The sequence below is a fragment of the Ictalurus punctatus genome, chromosome 20, assembly GCF_001660625.3.
Source record: "Ictalurus punctatus breed USDA103 chromosome 20, Coco_2.0, whole genome shotgun sequence".
Classification (NCBI taxonomy): domain Eukaryota; kingdom Metazoa; phylum Chordata; class Actinopteri; order Siluriformes; family Ictaluridae; genus Ictalurus; species Ictalurus punctatus.
In genome coordinates this window covers 11717322-11737623 of record NC_030435.2, presented here as the reverse complement: position 1 = coordinate 11737623, position 20302 = coordinate 11717322, and the positions used below count along the sequence as shown (strand labels likewise).

The window sequence follows — 20302 nt, the reverse complement described above, 5'->3', positions numbered from 1 at the left end:
TCACCTGAGGTGTGGATGGGTTTGCTGGAATTTTTTTTAACAAACATTATTTCTAATGTAGATTGATGCACATGAACATGGGTTATGAACAATTTTAAAACAGTAAATTAAACTGTTAGATTATTATTAAACACTTGATTAGCCTGAATTCATTTGGAGCTTCTCTAATTTTACACCAGACCTCAGCAATGTTGTGTTCAACATGTTGTCATGTTAATCAAAATCACCTTTTACACAGTTATGGCTTTTGGCAGATGTCCTTATCCAGTCCAACTTGCAATTATACAATTACACTAGTAATTTTTGTATTATATATAGTACATATATCTATATATACACCTAGTAATAAATATATATATATATATATATATATATATATATATATATTTATATATATATATATATATATATATATATATACTCGGTTTTGTGAGATTATATATATATATATATATATATATATATATATATATATATATATATATATATATATATATATAATCTCACAAAACCGAGTACACCCCTCACATTTTTGTAAATGTTTGATTATATCTATTCATGTGACAACACTGAACAAATGGCACTTTGTTACAATGTAAAGTAGTGAGTGTACGACTTGTGTAACAGTGTAAATTTGCTGTCCCCTCAAAATAACTCCACACACAGCCATTAATGTCTAAACCGCTGGCAACAAAAATGAGTACACCCATAAGTGAAAATGTCCAAATTGGGCCCAATTAGCCATTTTTCCTCCCCGGTGTCATGTGACTTACTAGTGTTACAAGGTCTCAGGTGTGAATGAGGAGCAGGTGTGTTAAATTTGGTGTCATTGCTCTCACACTCCCTCATACTGGTCACTGGAAGTTCAACATGGCACCTCATGGCAAAGAACTCTCTGAGGATCTGAAAAAAGAATTGTTGCTCTCCAAAAAGATGGCCTAGGCTATAAAAAGATTGCCAAGACCCTGACACTGAGCTGCAGCACAGTGGCCAAGACCATACAGTGGTTTAACAGGACAGGTTCCACTCAGAACAGGCCTCGCCATGGTCGACCAAAGAAGTTGAGTGCACATGCTTAGTGTCATATCCAGAGGTTGTCTTTGGGAAATAGACGTATGAGGGCTGCCAGCATTGCTGCAGAGGTTGAAGGAGTGGGGGGGTCAGCCTGTCAGTGCTCAGACCATACGTCGCACACTGCATCAAATTGGTCTGCATGGCTGTCGTCCCAGAAGGAAGCCTTTTCTAAAGATGATGCACAAGAAAGCCCACAAACAGTTTGCTGGAGACAAGCAGACTAAGGACATGGATTACTGGAACCATGTCCTGTGGTCTGATGAGACCAAGATAAACTTATTTGGTTCGGATGGTGTCAAGCGTGTGTGGCAGCAACCAGGTGAGGAGTACAAAGACAAGTGTGTCTTGCCTACAATCAAGCATGGTGGTGGGAGTGCCATGGTCTGGGGCTGCATGAGTGCTGCTGGCACTGGGGAGCTACAGTTCATTGAGGGAGCCATGAATGCCAACATGTACTATGACATACTGAAGCGGAGTATGAACAGTATGCAGTATTCTAGCATGATAACGACCCCAAACACATCTCCAAGATGGCCACTGCCTTGCTAAAGAAGCTGAGGGTGAAGGTGATGGTCTGGCCAAGCATGTCTCCAGACCTAAACCCTACTGAGCATCTATGGGGCATCCTCAAACAGAAGGTGGAGGAGCACAAGGTCTCTAACATCCACCAGCTCAGTGATGTCGTCATGGAGGAGTGGAAGAGGACTCCAGTGGCAACCTGTGAAGCTCTGGTGAACTCAATGCCCAAGAGGGGTAAGGCAGTGCTGGAAAATAATGGTGGCCACACAAAATATTGACTCTTTGGGCCCAATTTGGACGTTTTCACTTAGGGGTATACTCACTTTTGTTGCCAGCGGTTCAGACATTAATGGCTGTGTGTTGAGTTATTTTGAGGGGGAGCAAATTTACACTGTTATACAAGCTGTACATTGTAGCATAGTGTCATTTCTTCAGTGTTGTCACATGAAAAGATCTAATCAAATATTTACAAAAATGTGAGGGGTGTACTCACTTTTGTGAAATACTGTATATTGAGTCATGAGAATTTGGGGTCATGAAAATGTGGTGTCACATCAACTCAATTACACTACAGCCTACAGATATGGCTGCCTCTGACTAAGCTACCCAGAATCCAGCACCACTGGCTATTGAGCAAAAAACATCTGCTTCCAAACACACATACAGTCACACTTTAAAAGAAGACTTTAATTCACATTGACGTTGAGAAGTAAATGCTCAGTTTGTGCATTCTGCTCCTGACGATTACCAAGCCTTATTTATTCCATGTTCGGAATAAACATCATTGTATGTTTTCCATGTTTGGAATAAACATTATTCCATGTTTGCTATCTTGGTTTTTCACTTTGCTAGTTCCCTGTTTTTGCCATGGGCCGATTATGTCCAAAACTCACTGCGGCACTCAGCCACCCACTTAACCCCCTTTCAGTGCATGTTTGGTTACCAGCATCCTCTGCTCCCTTGGGACATGAATAAGTGGATAGCAGTGGATAACTGGTTCTGGAGAAGTGAACAGGTATGGGAAAGCATCCACCAACAGTTTGAATAAGTGACCAGGTCCAACAAGGGGAGTGCTGACCAACATTGAGGAGATAACCCAAACTATCAATCAGGAGTCTGGCTCACCATGTAAGACCTCTGATAAATACAAGTATGTAAGAAACTAAGCCACAAGTACATTTGCTTTTTTATGATTCTAAGACAAATCAATGAAGTGACCTACAAACTGGACCTGCCATGCCATTGTTGCATCGCCCCCTCCTTCCATGTGTCCCACATGAAATCCATCATACCTGGACCGCTAGCCACTGACATTCCACCCGTCACTCCTCCACCTCCAGTTGACATTGAAGGTCAGCCTGTATACCTAGTAAAGGTTATACTCAGCTCCCAGTGCAGAAATGGCAAACTAGAATACCTCATCAAATGGGAGGGGTACGACCCTGAGGAATATTGCTGGATACCCGCACAAGACATCCTTGATCCCAACCTGTGCCGGGAGTCTTCAGGGTGTATATGCTCTGTAACTGTCTATGTAGTTTATCTGGCTTTATCACACTAGCCAGGCACTAACAGCGAACCCATGCTGTTCAATGCTGTGAGGAAAAACACGTTTGCTGTGTTAAAGTAGAAGGGTAAGGCTCTAGGAATATCATTTTAAAGTATTTGGTCTGGGATATGATTGTTATTCTGTTGGACATGACAAAATACATAAAAAAACAGAGATAAAACTCTTGTAAATTGATTAAATTGTGTGCATTTTGTCAGTACATGGTTAAATTCAATGTGGAATGAACCTGGATGCAGAAATATTTGAATGAGAAGCCTCTAAGCCCAGCAAACTGACCTGTGGCACCATGTTCTTGAAGGAGTCCATGATGCGTGAACTCTTGGCCTCTTGATAATAGGAGAAGCAACCAGTGACTATGACAACAGCAGCCAGGACTACTCCCAAATATAACTATCACATAAAGGGAGGGAGAAAAGAGTGATTCATTGGTATATCAATGTAATCATGTTGTGTTTTTATTTTGATGGTGTCCAGATAAACATATCACTGGCTTGTTCAAAATTGCAGAAACATTACCACTGAACACTTCTTTAAAGTAGCAGTGTGTCAATTTTTCTTTATAACAATTGCAATAAAAACAATAACAAGTCCCTCCCTTTCTGCTATCCATTCATGTTGTTACTATTTTAAGTTTAAACACACTCAAAAATTGCTGAAAATATCACAAGCAGAACCTTATACGGTTAATGAAACCACACTTGGTGGATGTTGCAGCCAGACTGTCACAGCTCAGTCAGATCAGAACTCAAACTCCCAAGATGCAACACTTACTTCTCATGTACGCATGCGCTCACCATCCCCGGAGTTCTGATCAGACACACATGGCACCAATCACACACACACACTCTCACCGCTAGTACTTAGGGAAGTCATTCGCCAGAATCTATGCGACGTATACGCTCAGTCAACATGTTTCTCTGCGTTACCAAGCCATTCTAGTTTGTTTGTCTTCTCGTGATCCTCGACCCTTGTTTCCGGTTTCGGCTACGCTCTCTGCTTGACCCCGTTTGTGTTGTTCGCCCGATCACTTGACCTTTGCCTGTCCTACGACTACGTTTCTTGTACTACCCGATACGACACTCTACACCTGCCGCCCACTCCTGCTTCCGTGCCGATTCGAGGTTCGTGACAGAATACTTCGCCTTCCAGTGGAAGCAGCGGGAGATCCCCGTTGGCCGCAAGCCATCGAGGGACATGGCCGGATGATTAGTGACCATGATCACCGTCTCGCAAACCTGACTAAGCAGGTAGCTCGGCTAAACCAAGCCGCGCAGCTTTCTATGGCACCGACCACACGCTTACCTCCCACTCCAGCGCCGGAGAAGTATGACGGAGATCCGGCACGCTGCCGAGGTTTTTTACTCCAGTGTTCCCTGTTTTTTTCCACGTACCCAGACATGACGGAGAATCAGAAAATAATCCACTTCATGGAACTTTTACCCGGGAGAGCTCTCCTCTGGGCCACCGCGGAATGGGAACAGGAGGGGAACATCATCAGCATGTATGATCAGATGACATCATGCTTCCGCACTGTATTCGATCATTCTCCAGACAACCGGGAGACTGGGGAGGAATTATTATCCTTGACGCAGGGATCACGTTGTGTGGTGGATTACGCTCTTGAATTTCGTACTGTGGCCGCCAGGAGCAGATGGAATCAACCCGCTCTAAAGACTATGTTTCGCCGGGGATTAAATGCCGACATCGTAACGGAGCTGGCGTGCCGCGATGATCAGCTGACTTTTGACTCACTCATCAACGTAGCTATACGCCTGGATTATCTACTACGGAGCCGCCGCTCCATACGCAGTGAGGCGGAAGCACCAGCATCTGAGAGCCCTAGTGAACCCATGCAGCTGGGACAGACTCGGGTGAGCATGCAGGAGAGAGAACGACGGCGCCGTGAACATTGTTGTTTCTACTGCGGCAAGAAGGGCCACTTCATGCAACAATGCCCTCTCAAGCAGTGCTCTACCCGAGGGGAAACCAAAACTGCCAAACAACCTCAGCCAGGGGTGAGTTTAGAACCCATTGCCCAGTACTCAGTTCAGTCTGTGTTCGTATTACCCGTTATATTAGAATACTCAAGTGTTTCCTGTATTTTAGAGGCGCTGATTGACTCTGGAGAGGCGGGGAACTTCATTGACCAAGAGACCATATAACATCCCCGTTCGTCCTCTCAGCACCCCCCGCCGTGTCCAAGCCATTGATGGAGCCCCCATTGGAGATGGTTTAATCACCCACTGCACTGAACCTATTAACCTCCGCACCAGCGCTCTTCATCAGGAGAAAATTACGTTCCATGTCATTGTGACGACCCGGCATCCAGTGGTTCTCGGTCTTCCTTGGCTCGAACATCACAACCCACAAATTTCATGGAATCAAAGGGAGATCACTCGCTGGTCAGCTCACTGCATCAATCACTGTCTCCAAGTCCCTGTGATCTCCTTAGCATCCACATCCGTTGAGAGCCCTGACAAGGCGGACAACGTTCTGATCCCCAGTGTTTACCACGACCTCATTGAAGTATTCAGTAAGAAGAAGGCTAGTGGACTACCTCCTCATCAAGATTACGACTGTGCAATCGATTTGCTCCCAGGCACTACACCACCACGAGTGAGAGTCTATCCGTTAACGGTAACTGAGCAAAAAGCCATGGAAGAGTACATTCAGGAAGCGTTGCACCAAGGTTATATACGACCATCTACTTCTCCAGCATCCGCAGGGTTTTTCTTCGTAGAGAAGAAGGGAGGAGGTTTACGACCATGCATCGACTACCGAGGACTAAACCGGTGTTGTGTCAAGTACCGTTAACCACTACTTCTAGTACCAGCCGCTCTGGAACAATTACGCACTGCCACCATCTTCACGAAACTGGACTTACGCAGTGCATACAACTTGGTCCGGATTCGAGAAGGAGATGAATGGAAGACTGGGTTCAGCACAACTTCAGGTCACTATGAGTATCAGGTCATGCCGTATGGGCTTTCTAACACTCCCTCGGTCTTCCAATGTCTAATTAACGACGTGTTACGTGACATGCTGGGACGCCATGTGATCGTCTACATAGATGACATTCTGATATATTCTGACTCCCGGGAGGAACATGTTCACCACGTCCGCCAAGTTCTACAACGATTGCTCTGTCAACAGTTATATGTTAAAGCTGAGAAATGCGAATTTCATAGAACCACCATTGCGTTTCTGGGACACATCATCAGCCCCGAGGGGATCTCCATGGACCAAGATAAGGTCCAGGCAGTAGTAAACTGGCCCACACCCACGACGTTCAAGGAACTACAGAGGTTTCTGGGGTTTGCGAACTTCTACAGAAGGTTTATCAGAAATTTCAGTGCCATCGCCAACCCCCTCATGTCCCTGCTAAAGGGGAAACCCAAACGTCTGTCATGGAATTCAACCGCCCAAACTGCCTTCGACAAGCTCAAGAAAGCCTTCACTACTGCACCCATCATCAAACATCCGGACCCATCCAGACCGTTTATAGTGGACGTGGATGCGTCAGAGACCGGGGCAGGAGCCATTTTATCCCAGCGATTCAGAGAGAAGCCAAAGCTCCATCCGGTGGCGTTCTTCAAGCTTTCCCCTGCTGAGAGAAACTACGATGTGGGAAATCGTGTACTCTTGGCAATTAAGTTAGCGCTGGAGGAATGGAGACACTGGTTAGAGTGGGCTACACATCCCTTTGTCATCCTCACAGACCATAAGAACCTGGAGTACCTTCGCACTGCAAAGCGACTCACACCCCGCCAGGCCCAATGGGCCCTGTTCTTCACCAGGTTTCACTTCACGTTATCCTACAGACCCGGATCCAAGAACATAAAAGCTGATGCCCTGTCTCGTTTTGACCACACAGAACGTGTCAACGAACATGAAGAGTACATCATCCATCCTTCATGTATTATCAATGCACTAGTGTGGGATCTGGACCAGGAGCTAGAGCAGATTCCCCAGTCACAAGTACCCGTAAAGTGTCCCCCGAACAAACTATTTGTACCCGAAGAGTACTGCCAAGAACTCATCATCTGGGCACACACGGTACTCGGTACAGGGCATCCAGGGGCACAGCGCACACACCATCTCCTAAAAGAGAAGTACTGGTGGTCCAATATGGAGGGAGATATACACAAGGTGGTGACGTCTTGTTAATCCTGCGCACAGAATAAGGTACCTCGGACCCTCCCAGCTGGGAGGCTCAAGCCCTTACCCATACCCGAACACCCATGGTCACACATATCCGTAGACTTCATAACGGATTTGCCAAGATCCCAAGGAAACACCACAGTTCTAGTCACAGTGGACTGGTTTTTCAAGTCCGTACGTTTTATTCCATTACCTGCTCTCCCCACCGCATTCGTGACAGCCAAACTTCTATTCCAGCATGTGTTCAGATATTTCGGCATTCCTGAGGAGATTGTCAGTGACAGGGGCCCGCAGTTTACTTCCAGAGTGTGGTCCAGCTTCATGACCAAGATGGGAGTAACAGTGAATCTCACCTCCGGATATCACCCACAAGCCAATGGACAAGTTGAATGAATCAATCAGGAACTAGGGCGATTCCTCTGTACTTTCTGTGCCAATAACCCAGAGGATCAGATCAGAACTCAAACTCCCAAGATGCAACACTCACTTCTCATGCACGCATGTGCTCACCATCCCCGGAGTTCTGATCAGACACACCTGGCACCAATCACACACACACACTCTCACCGCTAGTACTTAGGGAAGTCATTCACCCAGAATCTATGCGAAGTATACGCTCAGTCAACTCGTTTCTCTGCGTTACCAAGCCGTTCTAATTTGTTTGTCTTCTCGTGATCCTCGACCCTTGTTTCCGGTTACGACTACACTCACTTCCTGACCCCATTTGTGTTGTTCGCCCGATCGCTTGACCTTTGCCTGTCCTACGACTACGTTTCTTGTACTTCCCGATACGACGTTCTACACCTGCCGCCCGCTCCTGCTTGCGTGCCGATTCGAGGTTCGTGACACAGACTGCTTTGTCATTGGTCATTACATCCAAACTGTCAATGGCTGGTGTTTTATGTGTAGTGAAATAGGTTCTACGTGACATAAAATGTTAAATGTCTTACTCTGTGTTAATTCATGAAAATAGAAAATAAGGGGGCAGGGGGGAGTTGACTTCAGTGTTTAGCATTGATACCTATGAACATAGAGCGAAGCTATTAGCTTAGTTTAACTAACTATATTTTCCAGTAGTGTGCTATTTTTGAAATCAAACATGTCATGTTAATTCTCCCATCTCCAATTAATTCTCCCATTAGCCACTGCACCCCACTGGATCATGTCACATGACCAGTTGTGTCACATTTTGTTAATAAGCACTAGTATTTAAGTCACATCTTGAACCTCACTTATTGTCTAGCTTTTGTCTTCCACTGCTGTTAAGTAGTTTCATTATGTTTTTAGTCCATGTATGTTTTTCTGTCTTGAGATCCCAGTTCATGTTTTTCTGTGTCTAAGTTTCCAATGTTTGTGTTGTTTGCTTTTTCATTAAAATTCTAATCTGCACTGCTGGAGCACCCCTAAGGACCTTGATCTAAACAAAACATGAGCTAAACAAAAACATTTCCTCTGATTGTCCAGGACCCCCTCTCAAACCTATTTGAATGTCGGGGAGCTGCGCATTAAAAGGGGGGTTCTGTAATGGTTATGGTGGAATCGACACTTATCTACATTTCCCATTAGCCACTGCACCCCAGTAGATCACTTCACATGACCGCCTGCACCTGTGTCACATTTTTGTTAATGAGCACTAGTATGCACCTCACTTATTGTCTAGTTTTTGTCTTCCTTGTTAGGAGTCTTCCTGTTAAGAAGTTCCCTTTCAAAGGGAAGTCCACGTTTTGTTAGCTGAATGCTGTGGGAAGCACCCTCACTTGTGACCGGTATCTGAAACTTGTGTAACATCATTTCTATTTATAGGCCTGCTGTAATCAGGTGATGTATTGTGTGATATATAAATGACACCTGTGAACTGCGCCATCAGCCTTATTATCTTCAGTGAGACTGCATGGCGGTCATTTGTGTACACTCGCAAAAAGACTCTTCATTTCCTCTCTATCTTTTCCAAATGAAAAAAAAGAAAAATCTCTTATCTTTTCTGTCCCTTTAAAAAAAAAAGGGAGAAAAGTATAAGTGAGAGAATTCAGGAAGTGTGTTACGCCTTGCTCCCGTTTCATCACAGGGAGGATGGACACACTTTCTGTGTGAAGTGTCTAGGGATGGAGCAGGCCAGGGAAGCCCTCGAGAGATCTGACTGTGCACATTGTGAATGCCCTGCTCGCGACTTGTTCTCCTCTTGGCCAAAGCGAGCCGGGTTTCAGAGCCTCATGTATCTGGTACTGGGGATCTCATATGGATCTGGAGACTAGGTGCTGCTGTATCTCTTGCTCTGTCTTCCGGGTCCGGCTCCCAGACAGATTTTGGCACTCGTGTCACGACTCCTCTCTCTGCTATGGAAAGCCCCCCCCCTAAAAAATACACACACACACACACAAAAAATAATAATAATAATTCCTCTCTGACTCTGAGGAGCCAGAAGCGTGCGCTAAAAACTGATAGGAGAATATAAAGAACTGCTTGAAGTGATTATTAAGGTTGGATGAGCTTTTTTCTTCCCAGTGAAAATAAATCCCATGCTCTGCAGAAAACTCCCCTTTTTTCCAGAAATGCATGACAAAATATCACGCTTCTGGGGAAAACCATGCATAAGCCGTATTTATAGTCCCATGATGTCAGATAATTCGGCCATCAAGGGGAATGAACGGCATGGCTATTTAGCTATGCTGAAGGTGGAGGAGGTGCTTGCGAGCTACCTCTCTCAATCGATGGCAGGTAATTTAGGGGGGCTGGCTTTGCCATCCAAGCCATGTAAGGCCACCGTGGCATTGGTGGGCAAGGCCTATGCAGTAGTGGGTCTTGCTTGTGGGTCACTGCAGACAATGGAAGTGTTGCAGGCCTACCAAGCAGACCTGCTGAGTGAGCTCAACATATGGCGGCATTCAGCCAGTTCCTTCCCTTTGTGTTGAGTTACCTCGCTAGTGCGTGGGAGGCACAGAAGGTAAGGATGGCAGCCCGCCTCCCCCCACAGACAGCCAGGGGAACCAGGCCGCCACAGCCTGCTACTAGGCCTGATCTGAGAAAGGTCATAAAGGCCAAGCAGACAAAGGAGGAGTGGTTCTGAGGGGCCATGGAGAGATGTATCAGGGGACATGAGGTTGGTAGGGCAGTTAGCCCTCAGTACTACTGTAGGGCCTCCCATAGCCAAGGCTGTCCCAAGTTTTCAGTGTTCTCTTGTCTGCGAGGTATTACAGGGCAACGAAAATCTGATGCTTTCCCTCCAATAGAATGTGGGAAAGTTAATGTCACTAAAGGACCGTCAGGCAGCATGGAAACTACTGCCAAATGTGTCTCCATGGGTTCTGTCTACCATAGAAAAGGGTTACTCGACCCCCCCAGTTCAGAGGTGTGCTCACCACAATAGTCAGCACAGACCAGAGCCCAATGTTAGCGCAGGAAGTAAGATCCCTCTTGGACAAAGGGGCCATAGAATATGTATCCCATTCCCTGAGGGAGGGAGGTTGTTACAGCCATTATTTCCTGGTCCGCAAAAAATAGAGGAGTATGCGGCCAATTTTAGATCTGTGTCATTTGAACTGTACTCTTTGGACATACAGGTTCAAGATGCTGAAGCCCAAACTTATCGTTCCAGAGATTCAGTTTGAGGACTGGTTTGTGACGATAAATATTAAAGGTGCATATTACCACATAGAAATATTGCCCAGTCAAGGAAGTTCCCGAGGTTTGTGTTTGGAGGCAACGCATACCATACAGGGTGCTTCCCTTCATTCTAGCTTTATTCCCTCGCACCTTCACAAAGTGCATGAATGTCATTCTGGCTCCATTGTGACTCCAGGGAATCTGTGTACTAAACTACCTGGAGGACTGGTTAATTCTAGCATGATCCAGGGAACTGGTGGTTCAACATTGAGATGTTTTCACCCACATGAATAGCTTGGGGCTCAGGTTGAACCTCAGAAAAGTATGCTTTCTCCAGTGCAGTGGACAACTTTTCTAGGGTTCATAAGGATTCTACTATGATGAGGGCATTTCTATTACCAATATGTGTAGGGTCAATCCTATCAACATTGAGCAAGATAAAGCTGGATCTTTGCATTCCCTCCAGTCTCTAGGAGAGACTGTTGGAGCTTATGGTAGCAGTAGCCAACATCATACCATTGGGCCTATCGAACAGGAGACCGTGTCAGTTGTTGCTGAAAAGGACAAAACCTCTGAGAGTAATCAGTGTCATGCTGCAATGCCTATGTGCTCTGAGAATTTGGAAGTGTCCCCGGTTTCTAGCCTTGGGTCACACTCTAGGGTTGTCTCCTTATCGCAAGACTGTAATGACAGACACCTCCCTCATGGGCTGGGGCACGGTCTTAGATGGCTGTCCAGCTCATGGTCTCTGGAGCGGCCATCATCTGGAGTGGCATATAAATTGCCTACAAATTCGGGCTATGTTTCTAGCACTGAAATGATTTCTTCCTCAATTGAGAGGCCACCATGTGTTGACAGACAACACAGTGGTGGTCTCATATATCGGCCACCTGGGAAGATTATCTTCACACCCTCTGTTCAGGCAGGCGCAACTAATTCTTCTCAGGGCAGAGGGAAAGTTTTTGTCAGTGAGTGCAGTGTACATTTTGGGCAACTGGAATGTGGGGGCAGACATCCTGTTACGGCAGGGGCTAAGGCCCAGGGATTGGTGGCTCTATCCACAAGTGGTGGAGTTCATATGGCAGAGGTTCGGCCAAGCGGAAGTGGATGTGTTCGCCTCCGAGAAGACAACACACTGCCTGCTGTGGTGCACCCATGGTGCACATGTGGCCGAGGTCACATGTATATGCTTTTACCTTGATCGCTCTGCTCCCACAAATTCTAGCGAGAATTCGCCAAGACTGTTTACATCTGCTAGTAGCACCTTATTGGCCAGCTCGAATATGGTTCTCAGAGACAATATCCCTGCTAGACGGCACTCCTTCAGAGGTTCCCATCCTCAAGTATCTACTGTCTCAAGTCGGAGGGTTGATTTATTTCCCTCAGCCAAAACTATGGAAACTGTGGGTCTGGCCCCTGAGGGGCACCAACTTATACACTCTGGTCTCACAACTGAGGTTGTAGAGACCCTGTAGAATGCTAGAACGCCATCCACGACGAAATTGTATCCACTCAAGTGGCAACTTTTTGTCTTATGGTGTGAGGAACATCAGCTAGACCCAGCGAACTGAGCAATAGCTACAGTCCTGAAGTTCTTACAAGGACGTTTCTCAGTGGTGTTGGCTCCTCCTACAGTCAGGGTCTATGAGGCCACCATTTCAGCCAGCCATGCCCCTATTGATGGAGCCTCTATGGGGCAACATCCACTAACTTCGAGGTTTATGCATGGTGTCAGGGTGTCAGAGTAGGAGATCTACAAGCTCTCTGTTGACCCTTCCTGCCTTGACTTTGCCCCTGGATTAGCCAAGGCCTTCCTTTATCCTAGGCTGGATTATATTCCTAAAGTGCCTACATCTACTGCCCAGCCTCCATTCTTTACACCAGAACAAGAGAAATTGCACCGACTGTGTCCAGTAAGGGCTCTCTGTACTTACGTCCACTGGAACCAATCTCTATCACTTATGAGGCACGCGGTCTCACTATGCCTCTGGGCATTAGGGCTCATTCCACTAGGGGGGTCACCTCCTCGAAGGCTTTGTCCAAAGGGGTAGCTTTACAGTATGTGTGTGCTGTGGTGGGGTGGTTTACGCTGCACACATTCATTCAATTTTACAGCCTGGATATACATTCCGGCCCGGGTACGAGTGTCTTGCAGTGACCCACAGGCTCAGATCTTTTTGAACAGGCCGTACCCTCAGTATGACAGAGTGGGTATTCTCGTTCTCACAGCGTTCAGCTAACGAAACCTGGAGTTCCCTTTGAAAGGAGCTTTGTCATACTGGGGCATGCCTGTGAATTGCATCTTCACTTCAGATAATAGAGGCTGATGGCACAGTTCACAGGTGTCATTTATATATCACGCAACGCACGTAATTGCCATGTCACCTGATCTCAGCAGGCCTATAAATAGGCATGGTGTTACACAAGTTTCAGATAATGGTCACGCGCGAGGGCGCTTCCCACAGCATTCAGCTAATGCAATGTCTCGTTCCCTTCTTGGGGAACAGGGTTACATGCATACCCCAGACATTTTGTTATGTTCTTTACTGCATGTATGTTTATTGCCTTGAAATCCCATTTCATGTTTTTCTGTATCTAAGTTTCCATTTTCTGTGTTGTTAATTTTTTTCATTAAAACTAATCTGCACTTGCATCAGACATTGCCTCCTTTTCATGACATCAAGTATTGGTTAAATAATCAATATTCATACTGATTAAATCAGTATGGCATGTACTGTATGATCTTATTGACTAGTTTAGACCTGCACTCACATTGTCATTGGCTGGCTCGTCCTCAGTTGCAAACTGGATACCATAAGCAAGGAAACACAGGACAGCACCTATCCACAGGAGGATGGAAAACCCTCCAAACAACTGTTTGCAGAATTTTACCCACTCTGGTATTGTTGGAGGCGGAGTCAGAACATTAGGCCCATCCCGTGCCAGGATCTCTAATGCTCTTTTATGGGTCAGGCCCTGAGGAAGAGAAGCAAATGACTATCAAAGGCAAAACTGATGTATGAGGTGACATATTTGAACCAAACCTCATTAGTAGAAACCATCTTGGTTTCCTGTTTGGTAACATTGTTAAAAAGTCAATGTGAGGTTACTACCATTTTTACTTCTAAAAAAACAGTTAAAATGTGAAGAGTAAGACAACTTCAGAAGCTTGAAGAGTGATATTGACATTGATATTCCTTTGATACTTTGATATTCCTCCATTGATATACCTCCTTTGAGTAACATTGAAAATTTTTTATTTGAAGGACAGAAGAATAAAAACATGTTTGGCAGCATAGTAAAAATTGTTTTCTTTTGTCTGTGTGTTTTGTAATATAGGCCAAAAGTTTGAGTCCACCATCATGAACTGTTCTTTTTCATTTACAGCTTCTTCAGTAATTACTTTATCCTGGCCAGGGTCGTGGTCGACCTGAAACTGTGTTAATTAGTCTTGGTATTTATTCAGTTAGTTAGGCCCTCTACTGTATTTTACCATCTACTGTTGTTACTAATTCCTTCAATACACTATACTTGGAATTAGCCACAAACTGTTCTCTAGTGTGTAGTGCTGGAGCTAGTTCACATTTTCTGTGCCACCTTCAACACATGCTAGACAGGTGACCACCAGATTTAGGAGCTTTAAAAAAACACAGAGTCAATAACTAGGGTGGGCACTTGCTTCACAACTGTGGTTTTTCATTCGAGGTCCATTAAGCCCAGACACTAGACATTTTTGCATTTTGCTGTTCTAACACACCAGACACAACATAATGAATCTCTGATTAGTCAAAACAGTCATGATAGATGGGTCTTAGACTCTAACTATTGCTTCAGAAAAAAAATATTAATGAAATGAATACTGCTGATTAGAGATATGATTGATCTTACTTTAAACAGGTCCACCTCATAGCGAGCTGACAACTCTTCCAGAGAGAGCTTATGATCATCCTGCAGCAACACACACAAACAAAGGTATTTGTTGTACCTTCTATACACAGCACTTAACATACAGGCCATATATGGAAATTGATGGATAAAATTTAAAAAACTCACCAAAGCTGTCTCTTTCTTCAGCTCCTCCAAATCTTTATCTTTCTTTTTCTTCTTTCCATTGTTCTGAGAAGCCTCAAGACTGATATCACGTCCATACTGAGAGAGATATGATGGGGGAGCATGCACAGAAAAATCTTTCTGTTAAAAATGTTTGAATGGGATCATGTCTCTTTCAGAATTACATTCTGAAAATCAGGAAATTAAACTTCACAAGACCTAATTCAATTCATGTAAAAACATAATGTAGTAGCAGATTTGCCCAATAAGAATTCATAAATCAAGCTTTTCTTTATCTGGCCCTACATAGAAAAAATTCTGTGTATGACCAGATATTTTACTTGGGGATTTTAGGGTGCTATTAATAGCAGTCTCATAGAAAAAAAAACGAAGAGGTTATGTGTGACAGCAATTCTGGGAGCAAAAAGGTTTAGTGTCAGGTAACACTGGTAATAATAACAACATGCTTTTAAGGTCATTCCACTGTGTGAACCACTTCAGGTGTAATCTGCCAACTCCTCAGTATATTTATGATACCAAGGTCAGGAAGTGTGCTGGTAAGATTATAATCAGCCCCTCTGTCTCACCTCTTTCAACCCTTCCCACTTTCCAAAGACTCTGATCTATCAAAGCTAGAACCAGGCACATGAACAGCATTTTAAAATATTCCTAGAACTGTAATCATTCTACTCAAATGTATCATCTAGGCTTGTGCGATATAACAATTTTATTGCCCCTAAATTATATTACCTTGCCACCATATCCAGTGATATTTATCGCTTATTATGTATTACCATACCTCTCTAGCCATTATGCATTTTGAATAGGAGCTTTACACAAACAGAGTAAAATGAGAGAAAAATGAGAGATGGGCCTAATATCATTGTAATTTCCATAAATTACAAATAAATAACACAAATTTAATAAAACTATAACAGAATCCACAAATATACAATGTCATTCACAAATATAAAATGAGATCCACAAATAAAAGGAGATGTACAAATATTTATGTAATTCACAACCTCACTCACAGTGTAAAACATGGCACTTCCTGTTGCCAGCAGGTGGCACTATGACTATAACTGCATATTGGCATGTAGATGTCTTCAGGCCAGGATTCATATCAAACATGATGAAGTTTTGGGAAGATTTGGCAATTTATGCTTGAGTTATAAGAACATCCTGTTTAATAACAGTAATAGCATTGCTTAGCACTTATCTAAGTTTTGCTAGCATGTTTTAACATGTCTACCATGTTGCTAGCATGTTTAGAATTTGATGGCATTTTTTTATATGTTGCTAGGAATAGATCAGTGTAAAACATATCACTTCCTGTTGCCAGTAGGTAGCGCTATGACTATAACTGAACTGAACTATTCGCATGTAGATGTCTTTGGGCTGGGACTTTTATCACACTTGTGAAGTTTGGAGCAGAATGGACATTGCATGCTTGACTTATAACAACTTCCTGTTTCATGGCGAACCATCAAAATTTGTGAGAACACCACGGCCATGCCGTGCAGTGAAAACTCAAAAACTTCACAATTTCGCATTGTCAAGGCCTTTAGATGAAACTGACCGAATTTGATGTTGATCTGATGAAATCTCTAGGAGTAGATTGCTAAATCTGAGCAAGAATTTAAGAGAAAAATCAAAATGGCTGACTTCCTGTTGTGTTTAGGGCATGGGTTCAAGATACATTTTTGTACGGATTAGCATCTTACACATTTGTCCTGGATTTTTATATGTAGGTGAAACATAGTGTGAGGCGCACATCGTTGTGCGAGTATGTTCAGGCCCTCAAAAATGCTATTCATTTTGGAAAAGAAGATGGAAGAATAATAAATGGGGCAGATACAACAGGGTCCTCGTACCATCGGTGCTCGGGTCCTAATAATAAATAATAATAATAATGATCCTTAGGAAAACAATAGGGCCCTGCACACTTTCAGTGCTTGGGCCCTAAATATAGCTGCAAGCAGCAATGACGCCATATGAAATCCATGCATAGTGAAGTGAGTGCTGCAGAGTAAAACACCCAAATATGTAAAGAAAAGAGTATTACAGTTTGACATTATTTAAGACTTTTGCAATTTTACATCATCTGTGTCTCTGACAAAGTTTGAAGTGATTCGAGTAAATATAAGAAGAATATTTGAAAGCCTGTTTCAGGTGAAACACTTCCTGCTGCCTGTTGTTAGCGCTTTCCATGTGCTCAGACCCATGAACAAACATACAGCTCAACTTGAATCTAAATCACTAACCGCATGCATAAAATATGACAGTTCCTGTTTCCCTTCTTTGCCATAAATTTATTGCCTCAGTATAGAGAAGCGGGGGGTATGTTGGTTAACACATCTAGATGTAAATAGCAGGAAATAAAAATCCTGAAATCCTAAACTCTTATCTCATATCCATCTTTTGATCTCAAACCCAAATGTCCTTGGTGTATAGCATAAACGATATATACACGGTGTATAGCATAATGAATTGGGCTTGCCATTCCACTAGTTTTGGAGATGACTGCATCAGATGGGGGGGGGGGGGGGGGGGGGATTATATATGGGAGCCAGAGAGAAAGTATATACTTGTGCACTGAAACTGCACAGCATATGCTGAGGAAGGGACTGATGGAAATCATTTGCTCCTGTCACTCTTCCTCTGTTCAGGGTGTGTGTGTGTGTGTGAGAGAGAGAGAGAAAGACAGAGAGAGAGAGAGAGAGAGAGAGAGAGAGAGAGAGAGAGAGAGAGAGCATGTTATGAAAAAAAAAAAAGAAAGAAAAGGTTTGCACAGTAGCGAAAAAATCATAAAATTAATATTTATGCCATTATCTGCAGGATATTTCTAATTTGCAATTAACCACATATATGTTACCCTTAAAACTAGGCTTTCCATAAGCCAATTCAATGATAAATGTAACAAGCTATCCTTGCTATGCTATAATTCATACTTGTTATCCGATTTTGCTTTTAACATATATGACAACAATACCAACCACTGCTAAATAATCTCATATATGCTATGACTGTAACACAGACTAATATTATATCAGTATATTAATAGTATATTATACTACTGATATATATATATATATATATATATATATATATATATATATATATATATATATATATATATATATATATAATTAATTTACATTAATAATAATTATGGTATAAATATATTAATACCATATAGTAATCAAATAGTATACAATGTTAAAAGCAAGCATGCTATGTCTTATTCAATGCAGATATGTAATATAAAAATAATTATAGATAAATCAGAGAGAAATACTCACCCCTTTCCCCATGTTCTCAAAGTATGAAAGACAGATGTCGTTCTCTCTCAACGTGTTTAAAGCAGGGGGGATATTTTTTCGTATTGTCACCTCCTACTTTCACCTTCTGACCCCTCTCTTTCAACACGCACACACACACTCACACACACACACACACACACACACACGCACACGCACACACTGTCCCCTTTCTGCCACAGGGTAACCTAAAGCGTCTCTGCACACACACTTTTCAACCACACATGGTAAAAGGTTTAATGTTTGTGTGCACTGATTGTGTTGACGTAAGTGCATAGCATATTGTTTTCAATGTTTTATATTGTATTTACTTCAAGTAATATTCGGTGTTCCCTTTCAAAGGGACGCGCAACTGGCAGCTGAAGCTTGAGAAACATCATGCCTATTTATAGGCCTGCCATGATAGGCCTCCCATCATCAGGTGACTGTTATGATTAAGCATGTAGTGTGACATATAAACGGCACCTATGAACTGCCTTGTTGTCTTCAGTGAGACTGCATGTCGGTCGTTTGTGTCACGCTCGCAAAAAGACTCTTCATTTCTTCTCTACCTTTTCAAAAAAAAAAGAAAGAAAAATCTCTTTACTTTTCTGTCCCTTTAAAAAAAAAAAAAGGAGAAAAGTGTGAGTGAGACAGAATTCAGGAAGTGTGTTACATCTTGCTCCCATTTCCTCACTGGGGGGGGGGTGGACACACTTTCTGTGTGAAGTGTCTAGGCTTGGAGCATGCCAGGGCAGCCCTTGAGAGGTCTAACTGCACATTTTGAACGCCTTACAATCAGTCAGCTCCGCTCGTGACTTGCTCTCTTCTCGGCCGAAGGGAGTCGGGTTTCAGAGCCTTGCAGATCTGGGGATCTCATATGGATATGGAAGAGGAGCCGGAGATGAGCATTGCTGTATCTCTTGCTCCGTCTTCCGGGTCCAGCTCTCCGCTGGATTTTTGAGCTAGCATAGTAACTCCTCCTTCTGACTCCGAGGAGCCAGAAGGGTGTGCTAAAATCTGAGAGCAGCTCTAAAGCATATAAAGAGCTGTTTGAAGTGATTTCTAAGGCTGGATGAGCTTTTTTCTTCCCAGTGAAAATAAATCTCTCACACTGCAGAAAACTCTCCTTTTCTCCAGAATTGTATGACAACATATCACGCATCTGGGGGAAAACCATAGATAAGCTGTATTTATAACCCCGCAATGTCATATTAATCGGCCATCGTGGGGAATGAACGGCACGGCTATTTATCTATGCTTCTCTATCAATGGCAGGTAATTTAGGGGGGCCGGCTATGCCATCCAAGCCATGTAAGTCTACCATGGCATTGGTGGGCAAGGCCTATGCGTTAGTGGGTCTTGCTTGTGGGTCACTGCAGACAGTGGCTGAGTGAGCTCGACATATGGCAGCATTCAGCCAGTTCCTTCCCTGTTGTGTCGAGTTCATCTGGGCATCTACGAGTGGATCCCTGGCCAGCACTAATGCGAGGGAGGCACAGAAGGCGAGTGTGGCGGCCCGTCTCCCCCCACAAGGGAACCATGTGGCCACAGTCGCAGCCTGCTACTAGGCCTGATCTGAGAAAGGTCATAAAGCCAAGGACACAATGGAGGAGCGATCCTGAGGGGCTATGGAGGGACGTATCAGGGGACATGAAGTTGTTAGGGCAGTTAGCCCCCAGTACTATTGTAGGCCCCCCCCTAGCCAAGGCTGTCCCAAGTTTTCAGTGTTCTCTGGTCAGCGAGCTGTCACAGGGCAATGAGAATGTGATGCTTTCCCTCCAATAGAATGTGGAAAAGTTAACATCACTAAAAGACCATCTGGCAGCATGGACACTACTGTCAAATATGTCTCCATGGGTTCTGTCTATTGTAGAAAAGGATTATAGTCCAGTTCAGAGCTCGACCACCCCCGGTGCAGAGGTTTGCTCACCACAGTAGTCAGCATAGAGCAGAGCCCGATGTTAGCGCAGGAAGTAAGATCACTCTTGGACAAAGGGGCCACAGAACATGTAACCCAATCCCA

At 43.8% G+C, this 20302-nt stretch overlaps 1 protein-coding gene across 6 annotated transcripts in view; it reads right to left on the bottom strand.

Annotated features, from left to right (window-relative positions):
- Window positions 1-20302, bottom strand: part of atp1a2a (ATPase Na+/K+ transporting subunit alpha 2a) — a 112132-nt gene that overhangs the window by 88975 nt on the left and 2855 nt on the right. For 3 of the 6 annotated variants that reach the window (XM_053673767.1, XM_017461878.3, XM_017461875.3), the window contains exons 2-5: window positions 14978-15073; window positions 14813-14872; window positions 13697-13900; window positions 3440-3553 (exon numbers count right to left, since the gene is read on the bottom strand). In XM_053673767.1, the coding sequence (XP_053529742.1) occupies window positions 3440-3553; window positions 13697-13900; window positions 14813-14872; window positions 14978-15073 (474 nt within the window). Of the gene's footprint in view, window positions 1-3439; window positions 3554-9172; window positions 9676-13696; window positions 13901-14812; window positions 14873-14977; window positions 15074-18279; window positions 18399-20302 lie in introns of those variants that run through there. The other 3 variants (XM_017461876.3, XM_017461877.3, XM_047153641.2) reach the window with 3 other exon arrangements.